This window comes from Ammospiza nelsoni, chromosome 14 (genome assembly GCF_027579445.1).
Source record: "Ammospiza nelsoni isolate bAmmNel1 chromosome 14, bAmmNel1.pri, whole genome shotgun sequence".
Lineage (NCBI taxonomy): Eukaryota > Metazoa > Chordata > Aves > Passeriformes > Passerellidae > Ammospiza > Ammospiza nelsoni.
The window spans coordinates 18,338,632-18,356,468 of record NC_080646.1 but is presented as its reverse complement, the minus strand read 5'-3'; the positions used below and the strand labels follow the sequence as shown (position 1 = coordinate 18,356,468).

Here is a 17,837-nt window from a genome sequence, read left to right as displayed (position 1 = left end):
AGCACAGCACTTTGCCAGTCAGTCAAATCCAGGAGATTTATTGCACCAAAGCCTGGATGCAGAGAGGTTTTCCAGCACCATTCAGCATCCAAAGGCTCCTACTGCCCACAGCAGCAGGGGTGAAGGCAGAGCTCCTTCTCTGCCAACAAAGGCACTTTGCGTGGTGATGGGAGAGCATTCCCAACATCCCTTTGGCTTCTCCCAGCAGGGAGGAGTGAGTTTCACCACAGGGATCCTTTCTCTCCCCACTGCATCCCCAGGTGCTGGGTGGAACTCATCATTCCAGAGGCTGGGGGTGCTGCCAGGCCGGGACACGGCTCAGGGGGAGGTAGAGGCCCTGCAGGACCCCACTGAGGACGGTGTTGGGGAGCAGCTCTGTGAGGAAATGGGGGTGCTGTAACAGCTGGGTCCCTCCTGGGCCCCACTGAAGGAGAAGCACCTTTGTAGGAGCCTCTTGGAGGTTTTGGAGCCCTGCTCCTTACCGAGGCCGTGTGGCCGCACGTAGGGATCCGAGCAGAAGCCGACAGTGGGGCGCTGGGGGGGCAGGAGTCTGGTGCTGCTGTGGGAGAGGGGACACCAGTCCTCAGCCTGTCCCCAACCCCAGGTACTCGTTAGGGGCAGGGGGACAATCCCAGTGCCGTGTGGGATAACCCTGGTGCCAGCAGAACTCATTACTCACGGGGGGCTGCTGCCCTTGGGGCTCTGCTGGCACCGCCGCACCTTCAGGAAGTCCAGGATGTCCTGGGGCAGCTCCTTGTTGTGGTACAGCACACCCTGCAATGCCCCAGGGGGGTCAGCACCCCATAAACCCCTCCCAAACCCACCACCGTGTGTTCCTCAGCCCTAAACCCAGCCTGACCCTGCCATAAACCCTCACCTGCAGGTAAACCTCCAGGGCCTGCCGGCGCTGCTCCAGCGCTTTGGGCATCCAGTTGGGCACGTGGCGTGGGGGGAAGTCGGGCACCTTGCAGGTCTTCTTGATCTGGGGAAGGTGTGGGGGGATCAGGGCAGGCCAGAGAGGGTGAGGCCAGGCCTCCCTCGTCCCCTCCTGCAGAGCTGGGGGCTCTCACCCGCTTGTGCAGCGCCTGGAACTCGCTGTAGCGCCTGGTCACCGTGTGCCGCCGGCCATTGCACAGCACCTCCACCCGGAACACCTGCAGGGGACAGACAGACAGACAGCGTGCTCCTCGTCAGCCCCAGCCTCACCGTGCTCACTGTTCTCACTGTCTTCACCACCCTCACCATCCCTCATCATCCTCAGCAGCTCCAGCCTCATCATCTTCAGCATTCTCAGCATCCTCACCACCCTGATCAGCCCCAGCCTCACCATGCTTGTTGTCCTCACCATCTTCATCACCCTCACTATCCCTCATCATCTTCACCTTTCTCATCATCCTCACCATCCCCAGCCTCAGCACCCTCACCACACTCATCAGCCCCCAGAGGAGGTAGGGGCCTCTAACTCACACACCTGTGGAGAGCACGTGGGGCACTCCACCCCCACTTCTCCAGGACAGGCAGAGACCCCCAATCTCCACGGCAGACCCCCAACACCCCCATGGCCAAGGGGGGGCACCATGGGACCAGGCAAGACCTCCACAAGCAGATGGGACACAATTCCCCCCTTCCAAGGGGAACACAGAAAGGTGTGACATCCCAAACCCCACCAGACAGCGACCCTGGGGCTGGCAGGGATCCCCAACACCTTGGGGTGTGCAGGGACACCAGGAAGGGACACGTGGGCACATCAAACCAATGGGACAGAGGGAGACAACCCTTTTTCCCCAAGGCAGGTGAGGTCCCCTACCTAAGGATAGTCATGGATCTCCACCCTCCTGGGGAAGGCAGGAGAACCCTTCTTTCCCCCATGGCAAGGGGTCCCCCCAGCTCCAGTGGGGATCCCCCAGGCCAGGGACAGCCCCTGCTGTCAAGGGTGGGCCCCTGAGGACAGACAGACATCTCCATCCCACAGGGACCCCCCAGGCCAAGGTAGAAGGGCAGAGGACCCACCTCAGACAGGAACCCTGTGGGGGCCTCTGCCCAGCACCCCCTGGGCCAGGGACCCCCATCCCCTCCCCTTCAAGGGCTTTGTGTCCCCCTTCCCACAAAGGGATCCCTGAGGACAGCTGGGGACCTCTCCTCCTCAGGGCAATGATCCCATCTGCCCTTCTCTCCCTGTGCCTCCTCACTCACTGCACAGTTGGGACCCCTGAGAGGAGGTAAGAGCTGCTGGGAACCCCCCGAGCACTTGGAGGATTTGGGGACACCCTGGTGGCACATTAAGAGCCCCACACCCTCCACACCCAGGGCAAGCAGGCACCCAGAGACAGACAGGGACCCCAACATCCTGCCTAGGGGGCACCTGGTCAGAGGGGATCCCCAGGGTAAAGGAACAGCCCCTGGGGCAGCCCCTGGGCCAAGTGGGGCTCCCCAGTTACACCTGGGACCCTCAGTCCCTACTCACATAGAGATACCCTCGGGGGCAGGTGGGGAGTCCATGGGAGAGACAAGATCCCCAGACCAGGACCCCGGGGTGGGCAGAAAGAGCCTCCAACCCCTGGGGCAAGTGGGGGCACCCCTGGGATGTGGGGAACCCTGGGGACAAGGCAGGACCCTGCACCTCGGGGTGACAGGGAAGCTGCGGGACAGACACACAAAGTCCCGACTTCCAGGGCAGGAGGTGCCCCCGGCAGGGCCCCAGGACAGGTGGGCACCACCCAGGGGCACTTGAGGACCTGCAACCCTTGAGGCTGGGAGACTTCAGGGTGGCCTGAGGGAACGAGGGGACCTCCAGTGCCAGAGCCGGAGGGGCATGCCAGGGAAGGAAGGGAACCCCCAGCCATGGGGGCTACAGGGACCTCTCCCCTTTCAAAGGTGAAGGGTCTGTGCTCCCCTGGCTGGGACCCTGCAGTGACAGGCAGAGGCCTCCAGCCCCTCCTTCCCCAGGCCAAAACAATCTCACCTTGCCCACGTCCCCCATCCCCTCCTTCAAGGGCAAAGGGTCCCCATCGGCAGCGGCCCCTGTGGGGATCCCGCCCGAACCCCCGGGTCTGGGATCTGCTGTGGCTGCCGGGGACTCTCCCCGGGCTGTTTGGGGTCCTCTAAGCCCACAGGGACACCCCGACCCCGGGGACGAACAGGACATGGGGGAGGTGGGACAGGAGAGCGCCCCAGCCAGCCCCTGGGTTAGGGAGGAAGCACCGCTGGGCACGGAGAGAGCCCTGGGGAGAGGCAGAAACCTGCAAACCCCGCAGCCAGCGGGGACAGCAAAACGCTGGATCCCACAACCCCGGAGCAGGGACAGCCCCGGGAGCAGAGACGGCCACCCCCTTTCAGAGGCAGGGGTTCTGTGTCTGCCACCGGCAGGGAGGCCCCAGGGACACGCAGGGACCTCCATTCCCAGGGCACGTGGAAGACTCCTGGGCCAGAGAGCGACAAATCCCCCGGGAGGGTGACACCCCGTCGGAACTCGGGGACCTCCAGTGCCAGGGAGCGAACCCCTAGAGCAGGGAGAAAGGGGAAAGGCAGGGAGGGACTCGCACGCCGAGAGGACACCTTGGGGACAAGCGGCGACCCCCAGCTCCCGGGGCAGGAGGAGCCACCCTCACCCGCCCTCAGCCCCGTCCCCGGAGGGCACAGCCGAGTCCCGAGTCCCGTCCCGTCCCTCACCGTGTGCGCCCGCTCGGGGCTGCGCGCTGCCGCCGCCGGGGGCTCCGCCGCGGGGATGGACACGGCGATCATGGCCGGGACTCGGCGATCACGGCCCGGAGCGGGGCCGGGGCCGGGCAGGGACCGCCCCGAGCGCCGCCGGCGGGTCAGGGCCCCGGGCAGCCCGGGGGGATGCGGCGGGCCCGGAGCGCACACTGAGGGAGCCGCGGAGGCGCCGCAGGGAGCCGGCTCCAGGGATAAGGGGAAAGGAAAGAGGGAAGTCAGCCCGAGCTGCCTTTTCGCTTTTTGAGCGGGTATCGGTTTTGATAAAGCGCACACGCGAGGCTGGGAGGGGGGAAGGAGCAATCCCGGGTAAGGGAGGGCGGGCAGGAGCACCGCAGCCCTGAGAGCTCCAGCGTGGATTGATTCCTGGGGAATGCGACAGAGTGGGATCGCCACAGAGCCCCGCTGAGCTCAGATCCCAAAAACGGCTTCCACCGGGGGAAAGGCACAGAGCCAAAGCCTAATCAAGAGCGGGGACAGGTGGCCAGAGCAGTCCAAGGTCACCTCTGTCCCGTCACAACACGGGGGAGGCTCTGCTGCCTCCAGGGATGCACCCTTACCCCTCCCCATCCACCCCAAACACCCAGAGCCTGCTTGCCCTGATAGAAGTTTTATTACAGAACTTTAATGGCACTGCAGGAGTAAGATAATTCATTAGAGCCTTAAAACCCAGCCTGAAAAATAGATATTTGCCAGATCTCATTAACCCCCTGGCTGCGGGTCTGGTCTGGAAGCAGGAAACTAGTTTCTCTTCAGTAAGAAAATATATGTTGCTAAATGAAAAATATACAGTTAGAAGAGTTACTGGCTCACAAGCTGTTCTTCTGGGGGTGACACCTCTACCAGCCCCAGCATGTGGAACGAGGGGTCGCTCACGTGGAAAAGAGGAGGAGGTATAGTGTATATAAAAAAAAAAAAAAAAAAAAGGCAAAATTCAGGTTTGTTTGCTCAGTCCAATTAAGAAATGGCCTTGGCTTCGGGCAGGAACGCTTCCCAGTACTTCACCAGCTGCAGGGAGGAGAGGGAGAGAGTCAGGAGCCTTGAGGATGGGTCATGCTTGAGAGATTCACAAGCACGGCCTGAACTTGGACATAAATCCACATCAGGGAGCACTCACCTGCTGCTGAGAGTTCAACAACGTCTCAAGGTATTTCGTGACATGATTTCTGAAGTCCTTAGATTTCTCTTTCTGCAAGAGATGGCCATGAGGCTGGAGCAGCCACCAAAACCCTCCAGAGTGTGGGAGGGGGAAGGAGAAACCAGCAGGATTTTGCTGTTCCTCCTGGGGCCCCGTGAGGAGAGCAGCACATGGGAGGGACACAGAGGATCTTTGCCCACCCAGCTCCATTTTAAGATTCCCTGTGGGAAGCCCCCTCAGTGACACCCCAGCTCACACATGCTGGGATTCAGGGATGCTGCTGTGGCAGGAGCAGGGGCAGGAGCCCGGGTCAGTGCCAGGGGCTGCCCCACGTACCTCGAAGCGGATCACCTCCTTGCGGATGACGGCAGAAATGCGCTCAAAGTCCCGCTCGTACTGCGTCACCCGCGACTCCCACTGCAGGGACAGCAAGGGCACCGTGGGCACGGGAAAAGGAGCCCCTGCCCCCTCTCCATGGGCGTTTGGAGCCACCACTGTGCCTGTGAGAGGGGCTGCTGGAGCAGAGCTCAGCCCTTGGCACCGCCTTGGCGTGGAAGTCACAGGAGGCACCAGCAGCCTCACTCAAGGCTGGCTTGGTCCTTGGTGTAACCCAGCCACAAACACCTCTCCCTCCTGCTCAGGAGGGGCCCCCCAGCCCAGAAGATCCTTCCCCAGCCCAGGAGATCCTTCCCCACTGCAGCAGGGAGGGCAGGAGCAGAGCAGAGACCCCACGCTCCGTTCCCTACCTCCGAGATCTCATCCTTGGCCTGCTGCAGCTTGTCGGGTTTGTTTGCCCACAGCAGCCTGGCCTCCATCTCCCTCTTCTTCTGGAGCATGGTCTGGGCATCCTGCCACCGCTGCCAGGTCCTCATGCGCTGGTCAAAGGCTCCCTGGGGGGAAGGAGGGGCACAGCTCTCCTGACAAGGGGACACTGGAGCTCCTGGACCAAAGCTGAGCCACACCACAGACCGGAGCATCCACAGCTCCTGTATGGAGCAGTGGGCCCAGGATATGGTGGTCTGGCCTTTGGGGCAGGAAGGGGTCAGCTTGCTGGACTTGCTCCTCCCATGGGATTGCTCTTCCCAGCGCACCAGCTGGGCTGTGTGGATTTGATGCCCAGGTTCAGGAGCACTCAGCACTCAGGCCATGCCACAGCAGGCACTTGGCAGGTCAGTTTTCACCCCTGTATCACAGGTTAGCAGCTCACAGCTTCAGCCTTCACCTCTGGAAGGGCTGGGGTCACCCACCAGCCCTGAGCTCGCTCCACATCCCCTCTGGAGAAGAGCAGCACAGCCAGGCCTGACCCACAACCATCTTCCAACCCACCCAGGGCACTCCTGCCCAACCAGCAAGGCTTCCCTCTGCCCGAGGAGGCCATGCCCTGCACACCCTCTCCCTGCCCTGCGCTTGAGTTTGGAACACCTCCTGGCATCCCTGAGCCTACAATGGGCACAAGGAGCAGGAGCAAAGGAATCCTCACCTTCACAACCGAGAGCAGGCGGATGTAATCCCCCAGGAGCTCGGCCAGGAGGAAGAAATCATTGTTAGCCTGTTCATGGTGCAGCTGCTCAATCTTCTCCTCCACCTCAGCCAGCTGGGACAGGGCCCTGGACAGGGCTGTGTTGTCCTCTGAGCTCCCCAGCATGGCCAGGCTCTTGGCAAACTGGGCTGTGTTCAATGCCAGCTCTGGGGAACGGGATGGGGGTCAGGAGAAAGGCCTGGCTGCACCAGGAGCTCCCCAGCAGAGGATTCAGCCCTTGGAGCTGCCTCCCCACAGCTCCAGGAGGTACCAGCAGAGAGAGCAGCACTGGCTCAGTCAGAGCCAGCAGCTCCCAGCCATGAGGAAAAGGGAAGCAGGAAAGGGAAGGAAAAGGGAAACAGCTGAGCCCAAGGACAGGCACAGCTTTGCAGAAGTCGGTGAAAAAGGCAGAGGAAGGGAAACATCCCCACTCCCAGAGGTCAGCTCTGCTCAGGTTTGCTGCAGCAGCATTCAGGCCCATGAGGACGGGCTGAGGGAGTTAGGGATGATCAGCCTGCAGAAGAGAAGGCTCCAGGGAGAGCTCAGAGCCCCTTCCAGTGCCTAAAGGGGCTCCAGGAGAGCTGGAGAGGGACTGGGGACAAAGGATGGAGGGACAGGACACAGGGAATGGCTCCCACTGCCAGAGGGCAGGGATGGATGGGATATTGGGGAAAAATTCTTCCCTGTGAGGGAACTGAGGCCCTGGCACAGGGTGCCCAGAGCAGCTGTGGCTGCCCCATCCCTGGCAGTGCCCAAGGCCAGGCTGGACAGGGCTTGCAGCACCCTGGGACAGTGGAAGATGTCCCTGCCCATAGCAGGGGGTAGAACAAGATGGACTTTAGGGCTCCTTTAGCCCCCAAGCCACCCTGGGATTCCGTGATCCCACAGGACCCCGGTTCCCTTCCACGCTGCCATCCCATCTTGTGGAGCTGCACACAAGAACTGGGGTGACCATTTCTGATCTCCCAGGAGGAAGGGACAGAGGGTCCTTTACAGCACTGTCCCAGCTCCTTGGGAGTGTCCCTGGGACAATGGTGACCCTCTCCAGGCCCAGCCCAGGTGTGTCCCTTGTCACCTTTGCGGTGGTTCACCAGCGTCTCCACCACCGCGTGCAGCTTCCGCAGCCGCTGGTCCTCGCACTCCACCTCCTGCAGCTTCTCCTCAAACCACTGCAATGGGCAAATGCAGGGCTGATTCTCACAGGGAAGGCTTTCCCTGCACCCAGAGCTGCAGCTGGGAAGGGCACAGAGCTCTGGAGTGAGGACAGGGATGCCCAGAAGTGCCCCACACTCACCATGTCCGATTCGTTCATCTTGATGGTCATTTTACTGACTGCATCCGTGGCTTTGTTGAACATCTTCATTATTCCTGCTCCACTCAGGGTCTGGGTTCCTACTGCTCTTGGGAGCTGGAAAGGAATAGAAAAGTTTGCTTTGCCATAGGAGATGGAGGGAGCTGGGAGAGCTGGGGGTGTTCACCTGGAGAGGAGAAGGCTCCAGGGAGAGCTCAGAGCCCCTGAGTGTCTAAAGGGGCTCCAGGAGAGCTGGGGAGGGACTGGGGACAAGGCCTGGAGTGACAGGGCAAGAGGAAATGAGTTTCTACTGCCAGAGGGCAGGGACAGATGGGATATTGGGATGAAATTCTTCCCTGTGAGGGTGATAAGCCTCTAGCACAGGTTTCCCAGAGCAGCTGTGGCTGCCCCACCCCTGGAAATGTCCAAGGATAGTGGATGAGGCTTGGAGCAAGCTGGGATAGCAGCAGGTGCTCCTGCCCTGGCAGGGGGTGGAATGAGTTGGGCTTTTTGAAATCCCTTCCAGCCCAAGCTGGAAGCTTTAAACTGTGTTCGTATATTTCTTGTAATGTCTTCAATTTGTGTTAGTCTGGAATTGACTCACTGCAGGAGCTTCTGCCCTGTTCCCTCCTTTTCCAGTGTTGTCTTTACCTATTTATGCACTTAAACATCACATCTGTCTTGAGAACATTTGTATAACAGAACCTATTCTGATGTCAAAATAAATATATATAGACAATAAAAAGGAATTTACTCAACCTTCAAAGGTGAGGGTTAGTCAATTGTTCCAAAAACAACCCGTCAGAATGAAGTTGAATAAAATGCTTGTCTGACCATACTAAATAATGTTACTTACAAAGGCACTATAGTTCTTTCACCTTCTTCATCTGGCAGCCATTACATTAAGTGGTTCTGATGATTCTGTTTTGCCCATGAGGCACCTGCTGAGTGATCTCTCCCTACCCTTACCTCAACCCACAAGCTTTTTGTTTGTTTTCTCCCAGCTGAGGGGATGGTTCAGCAGCTTTGGTGGGCACCTGGTGCCAGCAGCAGCTCCCACTCCTCACTGAGCTTTGGGGGGACCCTGCCTCATTAACTGCTCAAGAACCATTTCCTTCAGCACTCCCAAGGGTTCCTCACTCCACCCTACTGACCTCCTCCTTCTCCAAGAACTCCCTGACGTCGGGGTCCTGCAGCATGGTTGGATGGCTGACCACCCTCCGTAGGTACCTGTGGGAGAACAACTCCAGGAGTCACTCTGGCTGCAGCAAATCCAGCTTCTGATTTTAAATCTGTCCATCACGGCTCGGTATTTACTCCAGAACAGCAGCTGGGGGGCTGGAAATCAGAGCCAGCAACTGTTCTAATTCACCCAGCAGCTCTCCTGTCTCCCTGGGGAATTTGGTGGTGCCACCATGAAGAGCAGCCCTCTCTGAGGTCCCTCACCAGCTCAGGGCCAGCTGAGGGGGTCATACCTCTCTAGAGCAGCCCGACGTTTTTCTAGGAACTCTGCAGAGGAGGAATCTTCTTTCCCAACTTTCACTTTGGTCATGCCTAGCACAGAGGGAAGATGTGATTAATGAGCTGCTCCAAACTCTACACACGAGGTAAAGTGGTTTATTACAAGGGAAAGTGGTTTATTACAGACTATCAGGGTGACAGTGGAGGAGAGGAATCTTACAACAGGAATGAGACTTTGGAAATTTGAAATATGCTCACACCCAAGGAACTGACATGCAGGAAAGAGGCAAAGCAATGGGCTGAACTCAAGTGAACAGCAATTCAGTGACACCACTGAGGTTTTACTCTTCACCAAGCAGGTGGGGAGGCACCTGTGAACTCCATCAAGGATTTAAGTGCAGAGCTCCAGGTGTGAGCTCTGCAGAGCTCTCCAGCGCCAGAGCTTTGTGTGTGCCACGGAACCCAGATTAATTTCCCTGCCAGCTCTGAGGCTGCTGCAGGGCAGTCCCTGGGCCCAGGGCTCCCTCAGAAGGGCTCAGGGGAGCTGTGGAGGGGCAGCCCTGGTGCAGGGCAGTCCTGACTCACCGATGAGGCTCTTCTCGGGCGGCGGAGGGACAATGAAGCCGTTCTGGGCGTGCTTCTCCGACAGCTTCTCATAGAGCCCCAGGAAGTCACTGAACCTCCTCTTCACTGAGAACTGCTTGCTCCTGAACATGGGCATGCTGGTCTGGGGAACACATGGCACGTGGGTCACACTCCCCCAGGAAAGCCTGGCCCTGCTGGCATCTCTGGGGTGGAGTGGGACAGCACCAGCTCTGCAAGATGTCAGCAGTGAGCAAAGCAGGTTTTGGCCAGGTTTTCCATTGTTTCTTTCCCAGCTGGGTTCTCCCTGGACCCAGCAGCAGAATTAATGGCATTAAATAACAAACAGCTGTTCCTGCAGCCGTGGGCTGCTTAGTAAGCCCTGCCCATTGCCTAATCCCATCATCCCTGCTCCACACGGGAACAGGGACACACCCCTCAGGCCACCTAGACCCACCAGGGCTTTGGACTGAGTTTGCAGAGCAGGAATTAAGGATAACAAATCCTCTTGTCTCTTCTTCAGACCACAGGTTGTAGCCCAGCAGCCATAGTACAGGCAGCTGGAGCAACTTTCCAGAGCCCAGAGCCAGACTCCAAAGCATTCCAGCAGCTGCATTTCTCATGGAAACTGAGGGGAGAAGGTGCTGATGTGAATGCAACTATAGCAGCACTCTGCAGAGAGTGCTGAGCTCAGGTCAGCTCAGTCTGCTGCTGCCACTGGCACAGAACCCTCAGCAGCAGCCCCGGGCTCAGGGACTCTCCCAATGGATGCCATTCCTGCTGCTCCCTGCAATGCTGAGCATCCCTCTCGGCCAAGGCTGCAAAGAGGGAACCGGCTGTGAAAATAAAGCCAGTCTCCTTTCAAACAGATTCCAACCCTATTCCTCTGCTGGGCTCATCCTTTGTGGATTATAACTCCTGAATCCACAGAACAAGGCATTCAGGCCTCCTGTTTATTTAGGTCACTGCTGGCTTGGCTGAGGACACACAGTCCAGCTGCCTTTAAGCATGGAAAAATAATGGAAAATCAGACACAGAGGGGTCAGACATACCTGTGTTGACACTTTGTAGGCTACGTAGGCATTCATGCCATCCCCTAAGGAAAACAGAAAGGAGGTGTTGGTGTTGCAGACAACATTTATGGAAAATCCTTTCCTTAGGATTTCTCCTCCTGAGAAGCTGCGAGGCCTCAGGAACAAAATGTAAACATTGATTATCTGCTGCTGTGGAATGCAACAGGTGCATCTGTGATTGGTCACATGTGGTTGTTTCTAATTAATGGCCAATCACAGTCAGCTGGCTCAGACAGAGAGCCGAGCCACAAACCTTTGTTATCATTCTTGGCTATTCTATTCTTAGCCAGCCTTCTGATGAAACCTTTTCTTCTATTCTTTTAGTATCATTTTAACATAATATATATCATAAAATAATAGATCAAGCCTTCTGAAACATGGAGTCAGATCTTTGTCTCTTCCCTCATTCCAAGAACCCCTGTGAATGCCATCACATGTTGGGATCACAGCATCAGCACTTCCCACTATTCCCTGGGCACAAAGCACAAGGCTCCTGACCTTTTCCTGCCTCAGTGATCCTGATTTCGGGTCTGATGGAGCCCTGGATCTTCCTGCAGAACCAGAGGCAGCATCCTGCTGCATGGCCCTGGACTCCTGCCCAGCAGCCACTTCCCAACCTGCTTCTGCCTCCCCACACTTCCTACAGAGCCAGCCCTGACAATTGGGCACTTGTTGTGCCAGCAGCCTCTGGGCTGGCTCCACACATCTGCTCACACCCAACAATTCAAGGGCTGTGGGGCACATGAAACAGTCCATTCAGGGGATGCAAGGCAGCCTGGATGGGGCTGGGTCCTGGAACACCACAGGCAGTTTGCTCCAGCTCACACAGAAATCCCCTTGTTCACCTGGCAGTTCATCTGAAGGGCACTCTCTGAGCTCCAGTGCTGCCCTTAAGATACATCTGATTGACACCTCCCAGCTCCAGGGATCACAGGCCATGGAGTGGGAACACTCGTGGGGCTGCTCTGCTGCCTGGGATCTGTTGTCCCCCTGGGTTTTCTGCACCCCAGAACTTCCACATGGCTGGTTGTGACACTCTGACCCCTCTTTCAACAGACAGAAACCCTCCTGCTTCTCATTTTGAAGCCAGAGTCGTTTCCCTGGCAAGCCCAGCTTCCAGGGAACGTGCCAGAGCATGGAGCAATGCCCTCAGCTTCAGGTTAAGGGAATTTTGCTTAGCCCATGCCAGCTGCACAGAGGGCAGTGCTGCCTGGAGGTCATGCCAAGCTGGTCACCACAGTCCCAAAAACCTGGCTCTGGGCTTTCCAGAACCTAACTCTGCCTGGCTCATTCTCACCCTGGGCTTTGTGCAGCATCATTTCTTTAAGATGCCAGAGGAAGCCTTGGAAATGTTATTCAAGGCTCAGGTTTGTGCTCAGAGGCAGGAGCTGCAGGGCCCAGCCTGGCTCCCCCAGCCCTTTTCCCTACAGGATTGTACTCACCAACTTTCTCTGGGTCACTCACTCCTACAGTCAGGTCAAATTTGTCCTCCTGCTCCTCCTCCTCCAGCTGTTTGGACAAAGCACAGAGGGACAGCAAGTGAAAACAGGAAATCAGGGTTGAACCCACCCCAGAGCATCATGGTGAGCCTGCCCCCAGCTCTAGCACCTCAGTCTGGCCAGGAGTGTCCTATAAACCATTCCAGCTCCTCCTTGCTGTGTCCAGGCAAGGATCCCACACTGGGCTTGTTGTTCCCACCCCACTCTCTGCCCAGACTGATGCACAAAGTGCTCAGCCCCAGGAAGAATCTGCAGAGCTCCCATTCACAGCTGGGACCCTCTCAGGAGCAAAATCCAGCACTGTGACAGCTCTGGAAGGAATCTGGACCTCCACAGGAGCAGGAATGCCACCAGGCTGAGCTGAGCCCCACTGCAGTGGTTATCAGTCCCAGACTGATGGCCTGAGATACAAATCAGGGCATTCAATAAGGCAATTACATATTAATGACATCATTTAAGATTCATGTTTCCAACTGAGAACACAGAGAGGTCCCTGCCAAAGCCAGTTTGGAATTCTCACCTCCTCATAGCTCTTTGAAAGGTTTCTAGAAGACCTTGCTGCTACATCTAATGAGGGCACAGGACTGGAGGGTTTGGGCACCTCCTTCTTCTGGTTGTTCTGAGTGTTGTCAAGGGACAGCTCCACGGTGGCATCTGCCAAAAGAAGTTTGCAAGGGTCAGCCTCTCTCTTTTTCAGGATTTCTGGAAAGGCAATTGGAACATTCTCTGATTTGTGGGATCCAGGAGGTAACAACAACCCTAATGAGCAAAGAAATCCATGGGGAGAACACCTCTAAGCAGTGGAAGAGCACAACAAAGCATTGTCACTGCAGAAAGAGCATTTGAACACTCCTGCTGGAGACCAGCATGGCAATCCAAGGAAGTTCTTGTTCCAGAAGGAGCCAGGCATCACCTCTCCCTGATCACCTCCTTGATGGGGAGCTGCACCCTGGAGCAGCTAAAGCCAAGGCAGATGATTGTACCTGGGAGGAAGAATCCTTCCCAGGCCACCTCTCCACCTGGGATATGTTAAAACCCCCACCTCTTAGCAGAATTATACAGAACTGACTCTCAGCCCATCACGCCAGTGCTGGGGGATGTCTGACTCTCCTCACTTTCCCCTGCTGAGGGGGTTTGTGTCTCCTGTCCCTTGGGAACAGCCAGGTCTCTACTAGAGATGCTTCTTCCACTGGCTTGGAGCCAGGAGACGGTGGAGAAGGAAAACTCTGAGGAGACACTCATCACCTCAGGGCTTAAGGCAACAAAAATCTCATTTTAATCCTCCTCAGCTCCCAAACAGTTTCTCCTGTGGCAGGGGCTGCTCCAACCTTCCTGAACACAACACCAGAGCAAGTGGACTCAAACATGTGTTTGAGATAAGGATTGATGATCTGCTTTTGGTTATGGGGATTTCAGGGCTATCACTCCAGGCCTGGGGCTGAGAGAGGCCCAGCACACCCAGACTCACCTGCAAACAGGTCCTGGTCATCCTGCTCCACATGAACTCCGTTCTCTTGGGAGGAGCTGCTCACAGGGAGAGGAGGTTCCTCTTTCAGGGCTGCAGAGTTGCTCTGTGAGAGGATTAAAAGGTCAAAGGCAGGTCACACACTGAGGGATGGAGGAGAAAACGTGTCACCCTCCTTGCCCACCACCCTGTGCCCTTCAGCCTCACCCTTCTGCCACTCTTAAGGAATGCCACTCACACCAAACTCTGGAGCCACTCTCCACCCAGAAAGGACTATGCTGTCTGCTGGGACAGACTTGGGAACAAGGGGACAGCCCACCTGAGAGCTTTCATGCCAACCAGTCCTCCCCAGCAGAAGACAGAGCTGCTCTAGCATTCCTGTTACGGATGCCTGCATCCCACACCATCCCTCATTTTGCAGGCAGGCAGATATCCCAAGGATATCTTCCCCCAAGGAAGAAGGGGACAGCCAGTGCTGCTCTGCAGGTCCCAGCAGAGAACAGAACAGGTCATTGATGGGCAGTAATGGAGCTCTAACAGAGACTCCTTGGCACTCTCTCCAGCAGGGCAGTGCCATGGGATCAGGTCACTCCTGAAGGAGTGAGGCTGTGCTGAGGCAGCTTTTGTTTAAGGTGGTAAAAACAAAACAGCCATCAAAACACTCACTTGGTGGCAAGAGCTGCTGTATTTTAGGATGATTTCCTAGACAAGGGAGTGCTCTCAGCAGTTAAAGGCAGGAGCTGTGTGTGTTAGTAATGGAAATGGGGAGCAGAGCCCTCCATGGCAAACATCCCTCCAGACTGGTGTCCAAGCCAACAAGAGGCCTGGTGCCAGTGGTGACCCATGAGGAAAGGGCTCACACTGCTCCTCTGCTCCCCCAGGGAATATTCAGGCTCATAAAGAAGCCCACTGTGCATGGACAAAGTGGTTTTCTGCTGTAACTGCTTCCCAGCTTGCCTTGAATTTAGTTCCTCGGTTCCTTCAGTTCCTCAGACACGTGAGCACCACGCCCTGCTCCCACTTCTCCATCTGCTGCTGCAGAGGAGCTGTGGCCTGCTTAGATCAGCCCATAGAGGACACAAGCCATGTCTGGGCTGATTCAGCACCCCAACATGCCCCTGTGCCAGGCTGACCCTCACACAGGGAAACACAGCTCCTTGGGAAGGGCTGATCCCTGGGGGCAGCCCAGAACGGGCTGTGCTCGCACAGGGATCCAACTCTGTCAACACACAGGAGAGGTTCAGCTCTGCTCCTGCTCAGGTCTGACCCAAACCCTGCCCTGCTGGTTCCCAGGTGCTGCTGAGCCTCCTGAACAGCAGCCAGGCTGATCTGCCTCCCCTGCTGCCCACAGAGTGTTTGCCTAACGTTCAAGGGCACAGCCAAGCAAAGGCACCAGGTCACAAGAACAGGCCTGTGTTAGCTACAACAGGCTTCCACAAACACTGATAAGCTGCTGGGGCTCAGCAGCCTCCCCTGCCAGCACTGGGATTGTGATTCCCATGAAATCCCACGGCACTCAGTGCTCACCCCTCCTGGTGGGCCACAGACCATCCATCCACCTCCCACAGCCTCCAGTTCCTCACCAAAGGAAGCTCCTGTGAAGTTCCAGCTGCTGTGAATCTCCATGACCTGGTGCCTGCCACAGGGACCAGCACCTTCCTCCTGCAAGGCCCAGGGCTGGACTTTCCCAGGTTTGCAAACAAACCCAGCTGCTGTTCTGCCCAGAGCAGTGTGAGTTCCACCCTCACAAGGTCACAGTCCATCCACATTGCCCAAATCTCTTTTTCCCTGCTGCACAGCACAAGCACAGCTCACAGACAGCAGGCAGGAGCTGCCCCAGGGCTTTGTGGCAGGGGCAGGAGAAGCTTGGCCAGGCCATTCCCAGCAGGTTCATCTGGTCATGGCCACAATCTCCTGCTCGAGGCCTCCCTGGGCTGGGAAACAGCAGAACATTCCTGGAGAACTTCCTGCCACAGACACCAACTCCTCCTGCGCCTCCAGCTGGACCTGGCAGGCTGCAAAAAGCCTGGGTGAGGTGGGCAGAGGCTCCCAGAGCATTCCAGCCTGCAGGAAGGGCTTCTGGGGCCCCTCTAGCTGAGATCCCTGCCCCATGAAGATGCTGATTCCAAGGACCAGAGGCTGACTGGGGAAATTCAGCAGACTGGGAAAGCACCAGCCAGTTTTAGCTTCCCTCCTGCCTGCTGGTCCCTGCCTGGAGCAAACCTGGGAAATGCCAGCAGGAGCCTTCAGCAACCTGGATGTGCTGCACAGGAGACTGCTGGAAACGAGGAAAGCTGCTGACCCCCTTCACACCTTCCCCTTCAGCACGGATTTGTGCAGCAGCCCCTGGTTTGCTGAGCCAGTGCCACCAGAGGCTCCAAACCCCTCCTGCAGCCCCAGGAGGGTTTTGGAATATTTGGTGGTACATAAACCCCCCAGCACAGAGCCCTGGTGAGCAGGGGACACTGGATGGCTCCTGTCACCTCACCAGGCTCAATCTCAGCATGAAGGCACCACGGCAGCACCCTGTGGGTGTGGAGGGGAGCAGAGCTGACGATGTGGGGAAGGCAGACGGAGCCTTTCCCCCACGGAAGCCTCACGGTGAAGAGGCTGAGCTGTGGCTGCCCCTGAACCCCACACTGCTCCACCAGCTGCCGTGGGCACAACACCTTCCAGCAGAGCAGGCTGCTCCCAGCTCCACCCACCCCGGCCTTGGGCAGGATTTCAGCAGGATCAGAGAGGGAACAGCCCGGGCACACGGGAGCGGCCGAGCACAACCCTTCCCTCGGTCCCGCAGCCACGGGAGCGCTCCGAGCCCCGCCCGGGCTCCCCCTGAGGGGACACCACACCACAGGCATCGCCCCCTCACGCTTTACTCGGGGGATTTGTTCCGCACAATTTTCACCAAGCCCAGAGGATGCCCCGGGCAACTCCTCGCACACGGGCCCGGCCCCGCAGCGCCCCGGGGCGGCGCGCACTCACGCTGCCGGTGAAGATGTCCTCGCCCTCCGAGTCGCTGTCGGGGGCGCCCAGCCCTTGGTGCTCAGGGAAGGGGGGCGGGCGGCGCTCGGCCGGGGAGGGCGAGCGGGACCCGCGGCTGCCGCCCGACGCCATCGCCGCCGCTTCCGCCCGCGCCCGCCCCGCCGGAAGCGCCCGCCACGCCTCAGCCCGCGGGGCGGGGCCTCGGATGCGGGCGAGCTGCGGATTGGGCAGCGTCCCTGCTCGCCCCGCCCCCGCCGACAGCGACAGCCAATGGGCGGCGCCGCTGGCAGGCGGCGCGTCGTCACCATGGAAACGGGGGTGCGGCCGTGCCATTGTGGCGGCGGAAGGAGGAGCGCGGGGAGCTCAGGGCGCTCTGGCCCCGCCGCGCCCCGGCTGAGGGACAGCGGGACCCCGGCACCGATCCCGTGTGCTCTCACAGCCCGGGGAGTGCTCCCGTATCACCCAGAACAGGCCAGGCTGAGCCCCTCCCCCCCACAAAAACATCGCAGGGTGAGCCCTGTGCCTTGAATTAGCCCCATAACCTAGAAATGCCCCAGCATGAACCCCGTGCAAAGTCCAGGGCATCCAGAATGAGCCCTATACCACTCCAGGTGTCGCAGGATGAGCCACCGACCTTGAAGATGTCCCAGGATGAGCCATATTCGCCCCCAGGATGCTCCAGGATAAGTCCCAGACCCTGACGATGGCACAGCATGAACCCCATATATTCGCCAAGACATCCCAGGATGAGCCCTAAAACACTTAAGTTATCCCAGGATGAGTCCTATACTCACCATGATTTTGCAGGATGAGCCTCAGACCTTAAAAAGGCCCAGAATGCACCCTACACCCCACTGAGACATCCCAGGATGAGACCCATACCCTTCAAAGCACCTCAAGATAAATCCTATCCCACCAAAACCATCCCAGGTTAAGCCTCATACCCTGGAGGTAAACCAGGATGAGCCCTTAATGACCCCAGAACAGCCCAGGATGAGCCCCATATCCTAAAGATGCTCCAGGATGAAGCCCATGCACCTACCAAACCTTCCAGGATGAGCTCCATAACCTCAAGACATCCCAGGATTAACCCCACACTCCCACAAGACATCTCCA

At 57.9% G+C, this 17,837-nt stretch overlaps 2 protein-coding genes across 5 annotated transcripts; both read right to left on the bottom strand.

Annotated features, from left to right (window-relative positions):
* Positions 1–22: 22 nt before the first annotated feature.
* Positions 23–4,135, bottom strand: SNX22 (sorting nexin 22). Of its 4 annotated transcripts, none has more exons than XM_059482309.1 (6): positions 3,670–4,135; positions 1,071–1,154; positions 878–982; positions 680–774; positions 483–559; positions 23–375 (listed from the first exon to the last, which is right to left on the bottom strand). In XM_059482309.1, exons 1-6 carry the CDS (start codon positions 3,739–3,741, stop codon positions 278–280), a joined length of 531 nt encoding a protein of 176 aa, XP_059338292.1. In that variant the 5' UTR covers positions 3,742–4,135; the 3' UTR covers positions 23–277. The 4 variants fall into 4 exon arrangements, with proteins under 4 accessions (XP_059338292.1, XP_059338293.1, XP_059338294.1 ...); XM_059482310.1 differs by having other exon boundaries at positions 483–556; XM_059482311.1 differs by lacking the exon at positions 680–774.
* Positions 4,136–4,305: 170 nt separating this feature from the next.
* On the bottom strand, positions 4,306–16,895 carry SNX1 (sorting nexin 1). The gene is made up of 15 exons (XM_059482051.1): positions 16,722–16,895; positions 13,743–13,845; positions 12,795–12,928; positions 12,218–12,284; positions 10,755–10,798; positions 9,706–9,847; positions 9,135–9,213; positions 8,814–8,889; positions 7,663–7,776; positions 7,444–7,537; positions 6,330–6,535; positions 5,596–5,739; positions 5,186–5,266; positions 4,829–4,900; positions 4,306–4,719 (listed from the first exon to the last, which is right to left on the bottom strand). Exons 1-15 carry the CDS (start codon positions 16,851–16,853, stop codon positions 4,669–4,671), a joined length of 1,539 nt encoding a protein of 512 aa, XP_059338034.1. The 5' UTR covers positions 16,854–16,895; the 3' UTR covers positions 4,306–4,668.
* Positions 16,896–17,837: the final 942 nt, after the last annotated feature.

What these genes read in the sequence shown, in the direction of transcription:
- SNX22 (XM_059482309.1), bottom strand. Translation starts at nt 3,741, where the DNA reads ATGATCGCCGTGTCCATCCCCGCGGCGGAGCCCCCGGCGGCGGCAGCG. An exon ending in TCCAGGCGCTGCACAAGCGG is followed by an intron (nt 983 to 1,070) that starts GTGAGAGCCCCC and finishes CACCTTCCCCAG; the next exon opens with ATCAAGAAGACCTGCAAGGT. An exon ending in CCCTGGAGGTTTACCTGCAG is followed by an intron (nt 775 to 877) that starts GTGAGGGTTTAT and finishes GGGGCATTGCAG; the next exon opens with GGTGTGCTGTACCACAACAA.
- SNX1 (XM_059482051.1), bottom strand. Translation starts at nt 16,853, where the DNA reads ATGGCGTCGGGCGGCAGCCGCGGGTCCCGCTCGCCCTCCCCGGCCGAG. An exon ending in AGATGAACGAATCGGACATG is followed by an intron (nt 7,538 to 7,662) that starts GTGAGTGTGGGG and finishes TGCCCATTGCAG; the next exon opens with TGGTTTGAGGAGAAGCTGCA. An exon ending in GCCTGCTCTCGGTTGTGAAG is followed by an intron (nt 5,740 to 6,329) that starts GTGAGGATTCCT and finishes CCTTCCCCCCAG; the next exon opens with GGAGCCTTTGACCAGCGCAT.